Source organism: Galleria mellonella, unplaced genomic scaffold, assembly GCF_026898425.1.
Source record: "Galleria mellonella isolate WM207_F2 unplaced genomic scaffold, CSIRO_AGI_GalMel_v1 utg89, whole genome shotgun sequence".
In the NCBI taxonomy this organism is placed as follows: domain Eukaryota; kingdom Metazoa; phylum Arthropoda; class Insecta; order Lepidoptera; family Pyralidae; genus Galleria; species Galleria mellonella.
Genome location: NW_026442169.1, coordinates 352597 through 374185, shown reverse-complemented (window position 1 = coordinate 374185; position 21589 = coordinate 352597). Strand labels below are relative to the sequence as shown.

The following is a 21589-nucleotide window of genomic DNA, read 5'->3' as shown; positions in this document are numbered from 1 at the left end:
TCATATTTTCAGGATGAAAAAGCTCCCTTCCCGTTCGTGTACGATCGTCTGGGCTGGTCGTGGGCCAAGTATGCGGTCAGCGTCGGCGCCATCTGCGCACTCTGCTCCAGGTAAACGATGTATTCCCAGTAATGATTTAATGGAGGAATGAGACGTGTATGTTGAATGAATGACAATACCAATGGACGATTGAATAAACATCTGGTTGAACGAATGGAAGAATGAATGAGTGATTGGATGGAGAAATATCAAATGAATATTTTTGATAATGCAATTTAGAATGGCAAACAAGCTGACGACCCACCTGATAGAAAGTGGTAACCGTCGCCTATAGACATGAGCAGTACCGTGGACATAACAGAGTATACTGTTTCGCCCATGATACCCCCATGCGTTGCCATTCCTGAGGACTCAGGTGTTATTCCTCTGTACCCTGTAAATTCTTTGCAATATCCCACCCTTCGAACTGAAACATAGCCATGCAAACAACTGCTTTACATTTGAAACACGAATGGGACAGAGGTGCCCAAGCAATCGACTTTTGTACAAAGTCTCTCTCTGGAAATATATGTTTTATTACTGCACCCTGTTGTTTACAACAAATAAACGATTAATGTATGATTGAATGTGAGAACGAATGAAATAATAAAGTGAAGCTGTCTGTTGGCATGCGCAGCCTGCTGGGCGCGGTGTTCCCGCTGCCGCGGATCATCTACGCGATGTCGTCGGACGGGCTGCTGTTCCGCTGCATGGGCCGCGTCAGCCAGCGCTTCCAGACGCCGCTCGTCGGCACCATCGTCGCCGGACTCTTCACCGGTATGCTTGCAGTTTAAAAACTGTTTTAGTCTGGAAAACTTAGTACTGGAAAGTAAGTGCGTGCTGTTTTTCAATTCAACTTGTTTCAATCTGGAAAACTTTAAGCAAGTGCGCGCCGCTGACCCCCTGGAGGTGGGGGGAAAGGATTGTTAGCAATGGTGTCAAATAGCCCCATTACTAGCAGTATACTCTGTCAGGTCGACCTCCGCGTGGTTCCCCCTGGAAACCATCGTAGCTAATTCTAATTGAATTCGTCAGGATAGGCTAACTGACCTGCTTTCATCCTCATCAGTCATCTATCACTGGTGCCCCGCCAGTGTATACCACACACAGTTACTATACCATTATCACCCATTAAAAAAAGACCCCCTGAAGGTACCTTAAAATACTTTTTTTCGAAGAACCCATATTTTTTTTATATAAAATGAATGAATGATGGTGTCCAACTTCAATTGTGACAAAATCAGTTATTTTAGCTCCAAAAAACTAAAGTGCTTAATCGATTTCGTTAGAATTTTTATGGGATCAATTTGTAAGTATATATAACCGTATTTATATTTACCAGAGGGAGACTTTGTACAAAAGTCGATTGCTTGGGTACCTCTGTCCCATTCGTGTTTCAACCGTGAAGCAGTTGTGTTTGCATGGCTGTGTTTCGGTTTGAAGGGTGGGGGATATGGCGTGAATTTACAGGGTACAGAGGAATAACATCTAAGTCTGCAGGAATGGCAACGCATGGGGGAATCATGGACGAAACAGTATACTCTTTTATGTCCATGGTACTGTTCATGTCTATAGGCGACGGTTACCACTTTCCACCAGGTGGGCCGTCAGCTTGTTTGCCATTCTAAATTGTATAAAAAAAACCGTTCAGATAAAAAAAAAAATCCAAATTGATTTATAACTGACGGGGTTATGAGGCAACAAACATAAAATGATACTACCGAATTGAGAACCTGTTTTTTTTAAGTCGGATGAAAAAAAAAGAATATATTAAAAAAGAATTATAATAACCATTTCCCGCGTGGTCTTTCCATTTGTCTATGTCTGCGTTCCGTTTCGCACACTGTTGATATGTTTGTTCTAATCTATATTGCAGGTACCCTGGCTATGATCTTCAAATTAGAGCAGCTGATCCACATGATGTCTATTGGTACCCTCCTCGCGTACTCTATGGTCGCCTCATGCGTTCTATTGCTCAGGTATTTTATATTTTAATACTCTCCAACTGTCATTCCCCTCTCACCGTACTGGTTACGCTTCAAACTCTTTTCTCCTACATTCTTCACGACTCTGGAACGCACTTCCTGATGCCATTAAGAGACTACCGACTAAACCGTCTTTCAAAAAAAAAACGTTCACGCTTACTTTTTTACTTTATCCGAGCAGTAAGTGCTTTATATTATTCTCAATTTCGTGTATAATATAGTATATGTCATATATGTGTAAGTATATTTGTTATTCATATATATTTATTCGTTTATATATGTAATTTTAGTATGTATGTATATCAATAATTAGTAGTACCGCATTCGAGTATTCTGACACTTCCCTATGGTTGACTGGGAGATAATGCTTTTAGTATTAAGTCCGTCATGTACACATATATGTACTAATGAATAAATAAATAAATAATTTATTAATTTTAGTTGTTAATGTGTTTGAATGAATGAAGTTAATGAATGGCTGACTAGAATGAGTAGATGGAATAAATGAATGGAATGAGCGAATGAAAAACTCTTTGTTTCCCCGAATCATACAAATTATTAATGTCAACATACATTTGTAACTTGTATTATTTATACAAGAAACAAAGTAAAGAGATAATAGTGGACGTTATTTTCGCTGAATGATTCCTTCCAGGCAAGCTTATGATGTTTGTTTTTTACTAAACATATTTTTTGAAAATAGGTATTTAGTGAAAAAAAAAAAACAATTCAGTTTATAGATGACGGAGTTATGAGGTAACAAACATAAATAATAACATAATACGCAATAAACATAAAACTTAAAAACTGAGAGCCTACCATGAAATGTTTTCCGAAATTTCGGAGCCAAACGAAGCAGAAATTTGATGTTAAAATTACATAATGCATGCATGTTTGGAAATATTTAAAATGTTAAAATATTGTTCCTTTGGACTTTTATGATAGGATGTATGACGAACGAAATGTTAAACTCCATTTATTGGTCCGATTTTGGTATAAATAAAAACACGAAATGGAGTTCGAAATTTCGGAATTTCATTTCATGATAGACTGGCTGGTCGTATGGTCCCGGCATAGAATAGGCCACCCCTTCCTTTCCCGTGGGTGTCGTAAGAGGCGACTAAGGGAGGGCGAGGGATGGGCAGTAACGTCTTTGTTTTAAATATCAGTATGCCCAGCAGTGGACATTTAATGGCTTGTACGATAATGATGTAACTTCTTTGCACGTTGCACGCAGGTACGAGTGCAGCGCGGCGTCGCAGCGAGTGGCCGCGCCGCCGCTGTCGGTGCGCGGCGTGCTGCGGCCGCTGGCGGCCGTGTGGGCCGCGCCCGACCCCCACGCGGTGCCCACCAGAGCCAGCGCCGCGCTCGTCGCCGCACTCGTCTCCACTTACGGTACATATCTTACTGAGATTGCCTTAATGTTTTACTATAATTGTCACATATTTTTCACCACATCTGCCCTTCATACGCTTTCTGTTTTTACCTAACGGTTAGCTGGTAGAGAATGCCATACGGCATTAAGCTTGCCACTTGTTGCCATAAAAAAAGTAAATTCAAACCATTCTGAACTGAAAATCAGTGGAAATTCTTTCCAGAAAATTTCAAATTTCTTTCCTGTTTTTACTAATATTGTGTCATAATTTTTTTTTATACAACTTAGAATGGCAAACATGCTGACGGCCCGCCTGATGGAAAGTGGTAACCGTCGCCTATAGACATGAGCAGTACCATGGACATAACAGAGTATACTGTTTCGCCCATGATACCCCCCATGCGTTGCCATTCCCGAGGACTCAGGTGTTATTCCTCTGTACCCTGTAAATTCAGTGGCATATCCCACTCTTCAAACCGAAACATAGCCATGTAAACACTGTTTCAGTTTTTGCCAACCTGTCCCTTACACCCTTTATACCATTTATCCGCACCGTCAAAGCAGCAGGCTAGTAATGTATAAATTCCCCAGGCGTGTGGTGCTTCATAATGATGTCGAGTATCAACAAGTACGGGGACGCGATACTGCGAGGTGAGGCTGGTCCCACCGCCATGCTGGTCATTGGAGTTGTGCTGGTTGTGTTCACGCTGTACGCCATATCCAGGCAGCCGGTCTCGGAGAAGAAATTGGCTTTCTCTGTAAGTATTTATTTATTCATTAGTACAAATGTGTGTACATGGCTGACTTAATGCTAAAAGCATTCTCTCCCATTCAACCATAGGGAAGTGTCAGAATACTCGAATGCGGTACTACTAATTATTGATATACATACGTACTAGAATTACATATATAAATGAATAAATATATATAAATAACAAATATACTTACACATATATGACGTATACTATATTATACACGAAATTGAGAATAATATAAAGCACTTATTGCTCGGATAAAGTAAAAAAGTGAGCGTGAACGTTTTTTTTTTAAAGACGGTTTAGTCGGTAGTCTCTTAATGGCATAAGTATTATTGTTATATCTTCGATTTTGGTTAATACACTTCAAAGAAAGGAGTGTCTACAAATTAGTGGTATTTCAACCGATTTCGAAAAAAGGAAGTTCACAATTAAGTTATATTTTTTTTCATGTTTGTTACCTCATAACTCCGTCAGCTGTAAACTTATTTGAAAATTCTATTTTTATTTGAAAAAAAAATTCAGATTGGTCTCATAGAAATTTTGATAAAATAAAAAAATTTACTTGTTTGAGTTTTTAATATAAAATAACTGGACTTGCCTGGGTTAAAGATGGTATTTTTTTTTTGGAATAATATCTATTTGGTTTCTGTTCTTTTAATATAGTAATCGTGTAACATACTTATAGTTGACATTCATGCTCCTTTCTTCTTGGGGTTTGCTGGAAGACCCTTTCCTTTCCCGTGGGTGTCGTAAGAGACGACTAAGGCAATTTAATGGTCGAGGGATTAACAGCAGCGTCTCTCTTAAAACATCACCAAAGACTAACTACTATTGGTACCCCCTCCCCCTCCCGGGGGAATGGATTGTTAGTGTTGCGGACTACCAGTCCCATTGCTAGCAATATACCCTGTCAAGTCGACCTCCACGCGGTCCTTCCTGAAAGCCATTGTGTTGAATTCCAGGTGTATTCATCACGATGGGCTAACTGACCTGCCTTATCATTGTCAGCTATCATCCCTCACTAGTGCCCTACCAATCTATACCGTTAGCGCAGGCAGGGTTATCATTCCATTATCATCATTGAACCCCCCCCCCCCCTCTCCTTATGGGGAAGACTTATGTTCAGCAATAGACAGTTAATGGCTGATTTGATATTGTTTATTTAATTTAGAAACATTTTAAACTGTTTTTTGATTTGTTATTCTATGAAATTTGGTTGTGAACAAATGTTTAGTTTTGGGTCAGAATGCCCCTAAATCGTATGTCTGATGTCACCTGTAAATCGTTTCTTTTCAGGTGCCGCTGGTGCCTTGGTTGCCCGGTCTCAGCATCCTCATCAATGTGTACCTGATGCTGAATCTGGATTATATGACGTGGATCCGGTTCGCGGTCTGGATCGCCGCTGGTAAGATAATGTTATTTAAAAAAAAAACATGTTCGTTTTTTAATTATGTCTATGGTATATATACGTATAACGGAATTTTATGAATTTATTACGTTTGTGTTATGGTATGATTATGGCAAAAATTGTGATAGTTGGTAAATAAACTCTAAATCCTATTCCAGGTCTTCTAATCTACGTTACATACGGCGTGTGGCATAGCAGTGAAAGACGTCGAACCCAGGACTCCGTGCAATTGACTCAGTTCCACGACAGTCAGACAGCACTGCTGAATAACGGTCTACAGCACACGGTCGGCTGACACGAGGGAGAGAGAGTAAGAGAGGGGGATAGAGTGAGGGAAACAGCCGGCGGGAGACGGGAGACAGAAAGAGATGCGATCAGCCCTAGTGGTACCGTCATATCTTTTGTATCCAGTATTTGAATTTTGTATAGTTATTTAAAATTATTATGTTGAAATGCGACATACTATGCTGTTGCTATATATCATTTTATATGTGTAAGTTTAATCAAAGTATCTGACATATAATATACTTAGAAAAAGATGTTTAAAATTGGGTCCATATACATATACAGGATCCCAAAAATTGGGGGAAAAAAATATGAGGAATATCGAAAAGAATAGAATAAAATCCATTTGCTAAATGGTTTATTGGAACAAAAGCATTTCCAGTTTTTTTTTTTATATTCTCTCTCTCTCTTTGTCCACTTCATTACTGAAGGTCGTGTCCTTGAAAGGCGTCTGTTGCCTCTCTTATGATATTTCTCCATTTTGCACTGTCTTCAGCCTCTCGCAGGCCAGCTGCAACTAATACTCCGGTAACGGCGGTTACTTGGTTCGACCATCGACCAGGTGATCGTCCGCGTGGTCTTTTCCCCTCTGTCTTGCCTACGACCATTAGTTTGTCCAGATTTTTGGACTGTCGACAAGCAATATGACCGAAGTATTCGACAGCAGACTGTCGAGAGCTTATTTTTTATGCGGAGTTGCGTCAGGATAGATGTGTTCAATCGCTTTGCTGTCCAATGAATTCGCAGCATCCTTCGTCAGCACCACATCTCGAGAGCATAAATTTTTTTCCGCTCCTTTGCTCTTATTGTCTACGACTCGACCCCATATAAAAATAAAGAAAAAACATTTTTTTTGAGAGAGAGGTGAGAGTTTTTGTACAAGATTTAAAACAACAAATATAAAAAACGTATGCCTATATAAAGACGGGACTTATGTTCTATTATAGTACTGCTAACAATAATTAGAGTCTGATCTGATGGGTTATATTGCTAGCAATGGGGCTGTTATCCCCCATTGCTAACAATCCTCTCCCCTTTTTAGGTATATTATGTGTCGAAGGCGAGTGCGTCACTGATAATCGTATTTAGTTGCTTGACGCTTATAGACTGTAACAGTAGGAATTGGGACCACTAACGCGCTATGGCAGACAATATAATTATTGCATTTAGCATTTGTATATTAAAAAATTGCATACAAATCATTATGTATGACTTTAAATTGTATTGAGTGTTAATTTACTGTATCGCAGTATGATATCGTACGATTATATCGTCACGATATAATAGAGGATTATTATATCGCGACGATAAAATTGTACGATAAAATACAGTATGTATAGTGTATTGGAAGCTTTTGATTTTCTGCGACAATACCATGTGAATGGAAATTTATAAGCAACTTCGTATATTTCATTCATTTGTGTTTCAACCGTGAAGCAGTTGTATTTGCATGGCTGTGTTTCGGTTTGAAGGGTGGGAACACGTTGATACTCCCATCAACTTCTAATCAATTTAATTGATTGTTTTCATACCAATCGGAAATCTATGATTAATCGACATGTCTCCTAAATAAAAAGATTGAAACAAGAATCACAGAAACACATCGTAATACGGAATTTATCCAAAATACGATGAAATCAAATATGAAAGTAGTTGATTTTTTTTATTTATGTTGATGCAAACACAACTGCTTCACGGTAGAAACACGAATGGGACAGAGGTAGCCAAGCAATTTACTTTTGTTTAAGTCTTCCTCATTTGAGATGTTATTAAAAATTGTAAAGAAAAAAAATATGGGTAAAAACGCTCACTCTTTTTTTTTAAATAGACTTTAAAAAGAAAGTCCTCAATTTGGTAGTTTTTTTTCTACCATTTTATATTTATGCTTACTGTACTTATACAGTTGTATCGTAGTGTTTGTAAATTGTCTTGCTTATTCCCTATATTGTATAATGCAAATAAAGTATACTCATTCATTCATTCATTTGTTACCTTGTAACTTTTTTTTTAACAAAATCGATTCTGTAGTCATTTTAAAATCAAAAAGTTTTAAGAAGTTATTGTATAATTTGGAAATGGAATAAATTTGGATCATAACTGTAATCAATAATGTAATGTACGTCTGTAAACGCGTTGTAACGTTTACTTCTAACTTACCGCTAAATGATGTTTACAATGTAAGGTTGACAAACTGCATATAAAATAGATAGATTTTTGTATTGTTTTCTTTTTAAATGGCGTGCTCATTACTTTTTTGCAAACTGTTATCGTAACTTGTAACAATAAATAACTAGTGTTGCCACAGTAAAATTTTGTGGGATACAATCTTAAATTATTCTAACTTATTATGAGTATTCTTTCGTTGCTGTACTTGGTTTTTTTTATATCATCTTTTTTAGTCTGGCCTTACTTAGTTTTATTTTGGCTCTTGTTTTTTTTTTTTTTCTATTCTCTGCACTTTTTGTAAAACGTCATAATATCAAAATGTAGAGATTTCAGTTGTAACTTATTTGGTGAGGTGATCACTGGACTCTTAGGTATGATGGATCTCCTACATGGGATATTAATATTGTGTCGTCTATTTATTTATATAATTATATTTTATGGGAAACAACTGTGTTTCTATGAAGCGATAGTTTTACACTGTATTGTCTGATATTAGTGTAATCCTTTATACTGAATATTTATTTTATTAAAAATATATATATATAAAAAAAAACAAATATTAACGTCAACACTTTTTTTTTGTTATTTTGATTTTTTGTAATAAAATATATAGAAGTAAATTATAAACTTTCTCACACATGGCAACATTGATATATATATATACTCTCTTATTCATAAAAACCTATTGTATCTATTGAACTGTTTTGTCCCTTTCTTTTGTTCTAAATTCTCAGTTTGAATGAAAGTGACAAAATAGTGTAATAGTCATAATAGGTTTGTAGGAAGTTTTAGTTTTTCTGAATAAGGGGGTGACTATTATGTCGCCTATAATTTCAAGCATCAAAATATTGCAGTTGTTTCCCTAATGCCCAATGTTTATATGTATATTACACAAATACTTAGAAACTGTACTTAGAAATCTCCAATTTTGGTTCCTATATATTTCACCAAAGTATGTTTATGTAAACGACTCTTAGATTACATAGATAGAGCAACGAGTCTCAAAAAACTGGTCTTCGACTCAAAAAACTTTTTGACAGCTAAATTGTCAAATTAGCTGACTCGTTTTTTTTTATCGGTGTTCTATATACTTACGCACACAATGTATCTTGACGTATTATTTAATATTTAAAATGAATTTTTGCGCATTAAAAAGATGCAGAAATTATAAGATGAATATAGAAGTTATGAAGTCGTCACCTTTATGGTAAACTTAGGAAACTGTAAAAGATACATTTTACAGTGGAACGTTTTGAAACATTAGAATGCAAATAACTTTTGACAGAAGACTATACTGTAAAAGATCATGCTAACATTTTAGTTTTAAAATCCTGTTTTTTATTGAATGCGCTTAATTAATTATTATTATATTACAAATATCAGAAATAAATGCATATTCGTTACTTTGCACCTTCATACATGAGAGTTCCTAGGTATTGAGTTATACCTATAACAGCAAATCTACGAAAGTGGCAGTTTCGTAAGTTGCCAAAGAAAATCATTTATTTAATCGTTTTCTTTAACCGTTAGAGATAGAAATTTGAAAATAAGCCACAATAAGTAGTATGGCGCAAAATGTAGATTTTTAAAGAAATATGAAATTTGAAAAAAACTGCAGATTCGTACATTTGCCATAGAGGTGACGGAGTAATCACTCATAATTATTAATCGGGCGAAATTGTTTGAAAAAGTTGATACGTTTTTCTCGAAGCATTTGTATGGAGACACTCTATGTATATAATCTAAGAATGGACCATATTGCATCGTGTATAGCGTGTTGTGATTTCAGTATTAGGGCTGTGCAACAGCACTTTAGGATAAGTGAATCAGATTCACCGTTAATTAAGTAAATACTTATGTACATGTAAATACATGTTGAGAGACCATTCCTCGCTCGGCTGGAGAAGTAACTCCTTTCTATTGTAGATAAGTGGTAAATTCTATCGACAGACTCGTTATCGCTAGCGATACATCAGATAGAGTGAGATGACGATAGTCGATGTCTGTCTCTTTCTAATGCGAACGCTAACCGAAACGGTTCTATGGATAGAATAGTTTGATTTTAAACTCTTCCGTTGTTTACACATATTTTAAATACACAATCGTGATAGCTTCTTTATTACCGACGTTTCGACATGGATTGCACCACGTCGTGGTATATGTAAGTACGTAGGTACTTTGGTATGTAGGTACTTAGGTATATAGGTACTTAGGTACGTAGGTACTTAGGTATGTAGGTACTTAGGTACGTAAACATTTAGGTACTTAGATATGTAGGTACTTAGGTACGTAAGTATTTAGAAACTTAGATATGTAGGTACTTAGGTACGTAAGTATTTAGGTACTTAGATATATAGGTACTTAGGTACGTAGGTAATTAGGTACTTAGATATGTAGGTACTTAGGTACGTAGGTATTTAGGTACTTAGATATGTAGGTACGTAGGTATTTAGGTACTTAGATATGTAGGTACTTAAGTATGTAAGTACTATTTACCTGTAAAGGCTTTTACATCGCGTTAAGTCCCGATTGTGTATTTAAAATAGATTAGTTTGGTACTATTCTTGGGGTTTTTTTTTTAGAAAAGATTGTAGTTGATACTACTTTTGTAATAGGGTTGCCAACATATAAAAAAAAATATATTGGGTTTTGAGCAAAAATTATTCGGAGTGACACGATGAAGCAATGCAATATAATTTTAGCAATTTGACTGTGAATTCTAAAAAATTAATTTTAGATAAAATAAGACAGTATTTATGTGAAAATAAAAGTATTTTTAAAAGTCTTTAAGACATATTTATTTGGTGCAAAAAGAACTTGTTAATTTATATTTGTTTTAAATAAACAATAAATAATTATTAAAATTAATTGTACAAAAGCATTTAAGTATATAAATTATTAATTCTTTTAATTTTGTTCCGAAATTCTGAATGTATTTTAATTTATTAAAACAAATTATTGATTAAATGCTATTTTATTTATTATTTTATTAAAAAATAAAGTATATATAAATACATTTAACTTTATTTAAAAGTAAAATGTATTTTACAGTGAAATAAAGTTAGTTGGCAACTCTATGTTGTATTCCTGGTATATGTTTGCCACACGGCCTGCCATTGGTGGTCTCGGGAACAGCTTACCACCAGGCGGGACGTATTTTCATTTGTTACCTATCGTCACAGTACTATGAAAACCATGTATGTGCATTAAAACAAATTTCATAATAATATATTTTATACAGAACAAGTGATACTACTAGTGTGAGGGTAGTTTATATATAATGACGACTGGAAGAATATCGTTCCACCTATAACGCCATCTATTAAAAGTAATCCGAAATAGTGATTTCCATACATTAATAATTCTCTATTGATAATTTTGCTATTTTTAATTGAACTCTAGGGTTTTTTTTTTATGAGTGAAAATGGTATGGTAACCCCGCCTGCGCTAACGGGATACGCTGGCGGAGCACCAGTGAAGGGTGATAGATGAGAATGAAAACAGGCCAGTTAGCCCATCATGATGAATTCATCAGGAACTAACCATGATAGTTTCCAGGGAGAACCGCGAGGAGGTCGACCTGATTGGGTATATTGCTAGCAATGGGATTCTCAGTCTCCATTACTAACAATCCCTTTCCCCCCTGAACTCTAGGGTTTAACAGACTAGTTTTTCTTTGAAACCACCCCTTTGTTATTATAATATTCAAATTGGTCTTGACCTCGTCTCATTAACGAGATTAGATGAACGAACAGCAATTGATTTTTTAACCGATTTTAAAAAAAGGAGGGTCTCTATTTGTTGTATTTTATGTTTGTCACCTCATATCTCCGTAAGTCCTAAACCAATTTGGAAAATTCTTTTTTTATGTGATAAGATATAGTTTGGTCCCATAGAGATGTCAAAATCAGTTCTGTAGTTTAGTTTTTAAATTAAAATATCTGATTTTGTCACAATTGAACTAGTTTTTTTTTTGTGGGACACAATCTTTTATTATATATATAGATTAGAACATTATACAGTGAATTTTGTCTCTACTAAGTCTGTATAGGATTTTTTTTTTAAATTCGAAATTATGTCTCTTACCAGGTTTTCCCAGTACAGTGACGCTAGTATATGATTATGAAATTATTTTGATTCCAATACCACTTTGAATTAATTTTGTGTGTTATGAATCAAGCACTTTATGTACTTAGTTTTCTTTTTCTCGAATATTCTCACCGTGCAATATTATTACTTGTATTTTTCTTCTCAAAATCAGGGGTTCTCAAAGTTTGTCTGTTTGGTATGCATTTATAGTTTAATTTTAGTGTATTACTGTTTGTACATCTTAGTGTACAATAATAAAAAATATCTATTTTTTAATGATAATTAGGCAAAGATCCTGTGACAAAATTTATTGGTACAGTTTGGGAACCTCTGATTTATATATTATCCAAAATATACATAATCGTGACTAACTATAGTGTTCAAAAACTTTTTCTTTTAATCCTGTAACATCAAAGAGTACATACAATTTTATTTATTTAAACAGTTTCATTGTTAAGGCTATTGTACACGATGGACAATTCTAATATAGAAACACAAATATATACATACAATTATATGTATGTACCTACCTATATTATTTCAACTGCGTACTTACGGGAATTAGTGTGCATTCCTTAAAATCCTTCGAGTAGTTCTTATTTCTATAACGAACATACAGACAGACAGACAAGCAAAAATTTTGCTGATTGCATTTTTAGCATCAGTATCGACCACTAATCACCGCCTGATAGTTATTTTGGAAATATATTTCATGTACAGAATTGACCTCTCTACAGATTTATTATAAGTATAGATAAATAGATTGGTTATCGTTATAGAAACAAAAACTACTCGACATATTTTAACGAAACTTGGTACAATTATTCATCATACTCCTGGGCAGGTTGTAGTATATTTTTCATTACGCTACGATCAATAGGAGCAGAGCAGTGAAGGGAAATGTTGGGAAAACGGGAGAAGTTACTTTTAAGCTTCCGTCGCGTGTGCAGGCTTAATGGCCACTTTTTAAAATGTAAAAATGTTCATCCGTGCGGGACGGGAAGCTGGGACGGGCCGCTAGGCCAATATATAATATTGAAAGAAAAACCCGCTCGTAATGTAATGGATATATATATATATATATATATATATATATATATATATATATATATATATATATATATATATATATATATATATATATATATATATATATATATATATATATATATATATCCGACTGGTATGAGCGATATTGCAATGTCATGAATGTCCAGAAGAAAGCAAAATATAGATGTTAGATATTACCATTTCTACTTATATGCAAATAGGAATAATTTTGTATTTTTTTTGTATGAATTAATATGTATGTATGGGATTCTAGGTACAAATTATGATATTAAGACAAAATCTTTCCTATCAATGAGCGCTGTGAAAATTGAAAAGAAACTAGCTTTTTAAGTGTTTTGTAAATTTGCATTAATTGTGTTTTAATAAACAGTATGGCTTGTGATATGTTTTTAATTTTAATAATTATGAATTTCGTCACCATAAAATTAAAAACTTTAGTTTCTTTTTTATTATGCAACTTAGAATGGCAAAAAAGCTGACGGCCCACCTGATGGAAAGTGGTCACCGTCGCCTATAGACATGAGCAGTACCATGGACATAACAGAGTATACTGTTTCGCCCATGATACCCCCATGCGTTGCCATTCCTGAGGACTCAGATGTTATTCCTCTGTACTCGGTAAATTCAGTAATATATAATGAAACTGAAACAATTTTGATAAAACTTCTATGTTTTCACAGAAAAACAAGAATTTTCCAAATCGATTTACAAATGATGGAGCGATGAGGTAACAAACGTAAAAGAAATTCATCCGAATTAATAACCTGCTTGTTTTTTGAAGTTGCTTGAAAGTACTTGAAAATTGCTACTAAAAGTGACTTTCGTTGTACACGAACACGTGTAAGTTTATAAATAACTATTATTCTCAATTAAAAATAATTTATTCTCATAATGTTACAATCTATCTCCGTTAAATCACAGTTAAAATTAAAACTAGAACTTATGTCTACTAAGTTACATCACAAATATTGTCTCACAATCAAATCACGTGCATTTTAAATGAAACCACTCTAGCGGGTGTTTTTTATCGATGTTTCTGTTAAACATCTAAGTAAATTATTATTTATTTATAATATTAAGTAATTCTATGAAATTTTTTACTAAATTTTATGTAAAACAAAACGGAATATATAATTGTTAAGAATGATAAATCTGTTTCTATAACATTGAATTATGCATATTATGTGAGTCTCTAAGGAATCCTTTGTGCTATATTTGTATGTATGATACATGAACGCACTGCTTTTAGTCCCTTATACAGTACTAATTGCGTAGACTTTTCATAAAACTAAATGTGTACAAAATAGTAAAAAAAATATAAGCCTTTATCTACATACAAACTATTAGGCATGTTTCTTACAATTGAAACGACCATAGAGTAGTTTCATTGTAAATTAATAAACAATTGTCTATGACACATAACAGTTTCTGGTAAGTTCGCTCTCATGTAGATGTCACATTAATATTCAAGCAAAAGTAAAGCAAAATAAAAAAAAAAAAACTGTTTGTTAGGGCCACTTCATAAAGCAACAATAGCGGGCTATGTTCAGAGTTTACATGAAAAGAGCCCTCTGCGTAAACACTCTTATAAACAGTGCAGTAAGTATGAGAAAGAGCCCTTATTTGTAGCTCTATCATGAAGCTTGAATCCGAAGATCCTAAGCCGAATTTTCTGCATACCATGATATTCGTTCATATAGAAATCGGACCCATAGATGAAGAGTGATGTTTTATACGTCATAAACCTAATCAATCATAGTGTTAAAATGATCGAAACTATACAAATTTGAAAAATTTCTAACTTTTTTTTCATGTCTTTTTTATAACTTTTAATTTTTTTATTTTACAGTTAATTTCTTGATTCATTCGGTTCAAGTTTCAATATTCATGATAGCTACATTTCTATATAAATTAACAACATAATACAATGCGTAGAAATGGCTCGTAAACACTATTTTATCTACGTTGGGTTTAACCCGTTTAGAACAAATAGGCGTCTCTTCTAATTTAACAATACAACTTACATCATCTATTTGTGTATATCACATTAAACTAGTGTGTATAAATTTGTCGTTACATAGTTATCACTGGAATTGTACAAGTTGAATGTACTAAAATTTTGAATTACATAGACAAGAGTGTCACCATACAGATGCTTTATATGATTAATCGTTTTTTTAGGGTATTTTTGACACTCTAAGCTCTATCTACATATATATGATCTAGTTTAAAATATGAAAATAATATAAACTGTGCTTTACATTTTTTCACAGGAGTTATAGGAATGGAAGTAATTTATACAATTTTAACATATTTTAAAGATCATTATAAGTAATAAAATAAAATAGGTACATAATTCACTTATATAAGTTTATCCTTAGACAAAATTAATATCATACCTACCTTTCTAAAATAAATGTAAATTTAATATATTCTACTAGATAAAAGTTTATTCCCTGTATAATTTCTTAAAACTTATATATTTCCAAATTAAAAAAAAAAATAAACTTTTTTAAATAAACAAATTCATTTAGAGTCTTCGAAGACTAAACAAAATATGTTTAAAGAAAAAGTCTAAAGCCTAAAGAAAAAAATATATTTTAAGAAAATATAATGTAGTTTTCTAAAGAAAAAATATTTCCATTATAAATTTAAGTACAATAAATATACCATGATAATGCAGTATTTATTAAATAAGAGCTATTGGTAATCGCGAGCGAAGTCACGGGAAACAGCTTGTTCTACATAGATTTTGTTGCTTCCCAGTCAAATGGACTATATCAAGTTTTCTTAATTCCAATTTGTACTATTGTATAGAAATTTCGATAAGACAGACGCTTCGTCACGATTACACTCTAAATTATTTATTAATTTAATTAACCTTTCTTTAATGGTCATGGTATTTACTTAGTTGTAATATTATTTTATAAAAAAAATTAAACATTATTTAAAAAAAAAAAAAAAACAAACCTCTCATAAAGCTATTTTAGCTACTGTTTTGTTTTTTTCACTTGCAATACATTTTTAATTAGAAAGAAAGTAATAAAACACTTTAGTAACTAAAAAAACGTTTGTAGAAGATTTCTAGTGTTTATGAGTAAAGGGGATAAGGTGTAATCCCCACCTAACACAAACATTAGCATTCATTAGTAAGTAAATTTCCAACTTACTCATTCCTTTTTCTAAGTTATAAAGTGTAAATATATACTACACCAATATTCTGAGAATTGATATTAAAACCAAAACCAAGTCTTTTACTATTTGATTTCATTATGTTTTCTGAGTTCCTTGTAAAATTTTGTTTAGGTTAATTAGGTGATAATTACAATTAATCGTTATAGTTTTAATTCAAAATTGCTTGAAGATTACTTTGCAATGCATAAGTTTCTAATATACGTATTACTCTATGTCACTTTAATAAAGTCAGTAGTCTAAACGAGTACACATGTTGTTTACAAGAAAAACAAAATGTATTACGAACACTTGAACTGATTATAAACAATTAATGGATAAAAAAATACAATTAATAAGTACGTTAATTCGCCGTCAAATTCATACACGAATATTTAAATACAGAAATAAAAAATTAAGATATATATAAAAAAAAAAAAATAGAAGAAAGTAAATTTAGAAATGGCAACACTTAAGGTACGGTACTCACGCGCTTCTAAAATTTGTCTCAAACAAATGTTATGTCTTTAAAATTGTTGTGTGTATTGTTTTCTCTATTTCTACTATACATGGTAAAATTTAAAACATTAGCACCCTTTTAAGAAAGTATTTTGCTAGTGAAACGGAACGCTCCCCCTGAAGAAATATGGGTTGAAAAATAATCTCATATTAATTTGACAGCCGGTCGTGTCGTGTTAAGAGAGGCTTAAAATGTTTTATCGTTTTTTTTACGAAAATATACGTTTCTTTAGAATTTTTTTTACAACACAGGAAATACTGCTACTGGAAGTTGATTCCACTGAATGGTTGTGCGTGGAAGAAAGTGCCTTGAAAAACGCACGGTGGAAGACCGCCACTCGTCCAGATGATTGGGATGAAACTTTAGTTTGTGGCGGGTTGTAGTACGGTGGTGAAAATCAAAATTACTATTTTAACTGGTAAAATACTCTCTAAATTGAATATTAACGATTAAAAGATTTCACTCTGATTAAATATACTATTTTAAAACCCTGTAAAATGGTTTTCACCCATTTTAAACCTAATTTAACTATAGGCACAGTCGGTAACCCTATTCGTCACTGTCGGAAATTAGTACAAAGGCTAAGTTGTTGAGGCCTTAATAAAAAAAACTATAATAATTTTGAAACCACAAAAGTACTTATATCTAATTTCTTTTTTATATTTGGCATATTTAGTAAATTTTGTTATATAAAAAATAAACTATTTATAATTATTTAATTATAATTTTAATTTATTTATGGTTTTATATTTTATTATTAATAAGTGCAATGTCATTCAAGTACTGTAAGAGATCCCTCTATGGGATAAGTCCGCCATTGTATATTAGATCTTTTAATATGTCCAATATAATTTATTTACAATAAAGATTTTACAACACAATTTACAATTAATTACTTATTTAACATATATTAATTTTATATAAAAAAAAAATAGTTTTTATTAATTACCTAATTATTAAAAAAAAGTTTTTTTATTAATTAGGTATGTACTTATTTATGATTTAGCATTTTTTTCTCAAATGCATTTCAGGGAGTCAGCGAATATATGTAGGTGGCTTAAGACCGTTCCTTATGGCAGTCTATAGGGCAGGCCTATGCCCAGCAGTGGATGGATAACGGCCGAAATGGTGAAGATGACGATGATATTTGTTTGTTTGTCCTATTTTTAAATAACTACTTACAAAAAAAGATATATAAATATTATTTACTAAATATGCCACGTACATAAAAAACAGGTGACCCGCACATTTTAGGACTATCCCTGCATTACTTGTAACCATAGTCATATTACTGTATACATTTCCTAAAAACAAGGAATTACATAGAAGGAATGATAAAATAAAAACTGTAAATCATATGGCTGCCTCCTTTTTTCTTATGCAAATATAATTAGTAAAAAGAGGACGAAAGATACACCGTCAGTTGCTATTTTTCTCAATTCATAGCAGGCTAGTGTATAGAAAATGTTTGATATGTCATTTATTTGTCAATGACAAATTTTACATTACTAGGTTATATATACGACACAGTTTATGTAGAAAGTATGCAAGCAAGTTGCATCTGAATTTGGTAGGGTTATACGGCCGTATAACATTTTCTATACACTAGCCTGCTGTGAATTGACAATTTTATCACTCCTTCTATGTAATTCCTTGTTGTTAGTACATTTCGAGTGGTTATTCAAAACTTGGTAGTCATGTCATGCTTGTCCTCCGTTTTACCGTTGCCGTTCGCCATCGGTATTTCCTTCTCGTTCAACGAACTGTTCCTGATGCCGTATACGAAGTATATGAGGTAACCTGTAGGTGAATTAAAAAAAAAACATGACATAAATTAAAAAAATAATTATATTTAATAATTATAGATTATTAATGAATTTCACAATTAATATAATGAATGGAGATGTCGGTAGGGGCCACTCTAGACGGACGTATGTCGACCGAATAGACGACGTGCTGAAGAAGGGCCAATTTAAAAGTACCCGTAACCGGCGAGCGTGTATGAAAAGATTGATGAATGTGGAGGAAGCGAAAGAGGTTTGTTTGAATCGAAGCATTTGGCGTTCCATTGTTTCTGCCTACCCTAATGGGAGACGGGCGTGACAGATATGTATGTATGTATTATAATTTATATAGATTAGTAGGACTCGACCTTGCCGTGTGGTCCCAGCATAGAAGAGGCCACCCCTTCCTTTTCCGTGGGTGTCGTAAGAGGCGACTAAGGGGACTTAATGGCCGAGGGATGGGCTGCAACGTCCCTCTTATAACATTTTTAAAAGCCTAACTGCAGTTGCCAACTCGCTTGCCAAGCGTGGCAACTACTGGAGAAACTCCCAGATATTATTATTTAAAGCGAGTTTCTTTATACAACTTAGAACGACAAACAAGCTGACGGCCCACCTGATGGAAAGTGGTAACCGTCGCCTATAGACATGAGCAGTACCATGGACATAACAGAGTATACCGTTAATAATAATTGGGATAAGGGTAGGAAGATCATGATTTATTTGACTTTTATCTATCACTAGCCATATAATAAAATGGTAAAAGCAGTTTGAAAAATAAAAACAGAACTCACCTATAGCCAGCCATATGACGAATCGCACCCAAGTCTGGTAGTCCAGTTGGACCATAAGGTACACGTTCATGCAAACACTCAGGTACGGTATTAGAGGCACTAGGGGTACCTGGAACGAGGGATTAGTCCATTGTATTGGGTTTTTAAGTCCTGTGATCCCGGCATAGAATGGGCCATCTTTTTTTTTCCCGTGGGTGTCATATGCCTCCCCTATATGGGAGATTTTGCCAGTAGTGACCACGCTTGGCAGGCGGATTGGCAACCGTAGTTAAGCTTTGGATATGTTTTAAGAGGGATGCTGTTGTCCATTCCTCGCCCTACTTTAGTCGCCTCTTACGACATCCACGGGAAAGGAAGGGGTGGCCTATTCTATGCCGGGACCATACAATAGGCAATATGTATTTATAATAAAAATAATAATAAGAGAGTTAGGTAATGAGATTTTACCTGCCTCTTGAACGAGGCAAGAGATTGCGCTGATCTAATAAAAAGAGGCAAGGAGTTCCAGAGACGGATAGCTTGGGTAGTGAAAAAATAGGAATTGAATTTAGAAGAATGAATAGGAGTTACTAAACGAAGGGATCTCGCGCTGCGCAATGTACGACCCTGAAAATCGACATGAAACTCAAAGCACATTTTGAGGTAATCGGGAGTTGAAGGATGGAAAAGAATAGTGTAAATAAGAGATAGGATGTGCCAGTTCCTGCAAAGGCGAATCGGAAGCCACTTGAGTTGATTGCGGAAATCAGAAATGTGGTCATACGAGGTCTGTCCGGAAAGTTCGTATAAAAGTGTTCTGGAATGCGAGAAAGAGGAGTGGGGAGGCCAGGTAAGCGTAGGACCCCTTCCTTATGTCCCTAACAATGCTTCAGTTCTGGTCTGACCGCCGTGCGGTGCGAACTGGCTTGTCACGCCATCTGTGAAGTTACCTCTTAACGAAACCCCGTCGGCATGGAGCCCGCTTCCGTTGAAGAGCAGCGCGTCGTAATCAAGTTTCTCTCGAAACTCGGCAAGAATGGCCGTGAAATTTTTGCCGATCTCAGAACAGTTTATGGGGATGATGCTGTGAAGGAACCAACCGTCCACAAGTGGCTAAAAAGATTCAGAGAGGGCCGAGAAAGCGTTCAAGATGACCCACGTTCAGGACGTCCTTCCACTTCACATTCCGACGAAAACGTGGAAAGAATTCGAACTTGTGTTAATGGGGACCGTCGTTTAACGGTCAGACAGGTGGCTGAAGAGCTTAATTTGGGCAAAACCGTGGTCCACGAAATTCTAAGAAACGAACTTCAAATGAAAAAAATTTGCGCCAAGATCGTTCCCAAGCTTTTGTCCCCGGATCAAAAATCACGAAGAGTTGCTTGCTGTGAGGACTGGTTGGAAGCCGAAGAGAATGGTGACTTTTTGAACCGAGTTATCACTGGAGATGAGTCTTGGTTCTACGAATTTGATGTCGAATTAAAATCCCAAAGCAAAGAGTGGAAGACATCCGGGGAACCACGAACAAAAAAATCAAGAAAATCCCGCTCAAATGTCAAGACAATGTTGATTGTTTTTTTCGATGTTCGGGGGATTGTCCATCAAGAATTCGTCCTTCCAGGCCAGACAGTTGATGGAAAATTCTACGTCGATGTGCTCAGACGCCTCAAAGCTCGTGTGGCACGAGTTCGTCCAGAATTGGCGCGAGAGGGGCGTTGGATTCTTCACCACGACAATGCCCCTGCCCACACCTCTCTTGTTGTCCGTGAGTTTTTGAGTAAAAATTCCATTACGGTGACCGAACACCCCCCCTATTCGCCGGATTTGGCCCCGTGTGACTTCTTCTTGTTCCCAAAAACCAAATTGGTACTTCGGGGGCGGCATTTGGGGGACATAAATGAGATAAAAAAAGCTACGACGGGGCAGCTGAGAAACCTACAACCAGAGGACTTTCAAGGAGCCTTCTCACAGTGGAAACGGCGTTGGCACAAGTGCATTATGTCACAGGGGGAGTACTTTGAAGGGGATAAAATTGATTTACCTGAATAATTGTAAAATAAAATTTTTAAAAAACTTTTATACGTACTTTCCGGACAAACCTCGTATTTGCGAAGATTAAATATAATAATTATATTTTTTATTCTGTAATAAAAAAAAATTGTGAG

General features: G+C 34.5%; 3 protein-coding genes across 4 annotated transcripts in view; 2 read left to right on the top strand and 1 right to left on the bottom strand.

Moving 5' to 3' along the window:
• Positions 1 to 10595, top strand: part of LOC113519923 (cationic amino acid transporter 2) — a 29446-nt gene extending 18851 nt beyond the window's left edge. For both annotated transcript variants that reach the window (XM_052902267.1, XM_052902266.1), the window contains exons 8-14: positions 13 to 110; positions 677 to 816; positions 1916 to 2018; positions 3262 to 3419; positions 3991 to 4157; positions 5454 to 5562; positions 5724 to 10595. In XM_052902267.1, coding sequence (XP_052758227.1) covers positions 13 to 110; positions 677 to 816; positions 1916 to 2018; positions 3262 to 3419; positions 3991 to 4157; positions 5454 to 5562; positions 5724 to 5860 — 912 coding nt within the window. In that variant the 3' untranslated portion in view covers positions 5861 to 10595. The remainder of the gene's footprint in view (positions 1 to 12; positions 111 to 676; positions 817 to 1915; positions 2019 to 3261; positions 3420 to 3990; positions 4158 to 5453; positions 5563 to 5723) is intronic.
• LOC113519922 (unconventional myosin ID) overlaps positions 1 to 21589 on the top strand; it is a 295622-nt gene that overhangs the window by 127663 nt on the left and 146370 nt on the right. The gene's annotated exons all lie outside the window — the stretch shown is intronic.
• Positions 14036 to 21589, bottom strand: part of LOC113519946 (high affinity cationic amino acid transporter 1) — a 63067-nt gene continuing 55513 nt past the window's right edge. The window contains exons 10-11 of the mRNA XM_026905200.3: positions 19446 to 19554; positions 14036 to 18667 (exon numbers count right to left, since the gene is read on the bottom strand). Of these exons, the coding sequence (XP_026761001.2) occupies positions 18549 to 18667; positions 19446 to 19554 (228 nt within the window). The 3' untranslated portion in view covers positions 14036 to 18548. The remainder of the gene's footprint in view (positions 18668 to 19445; positions 19555 to 21589) is intronic.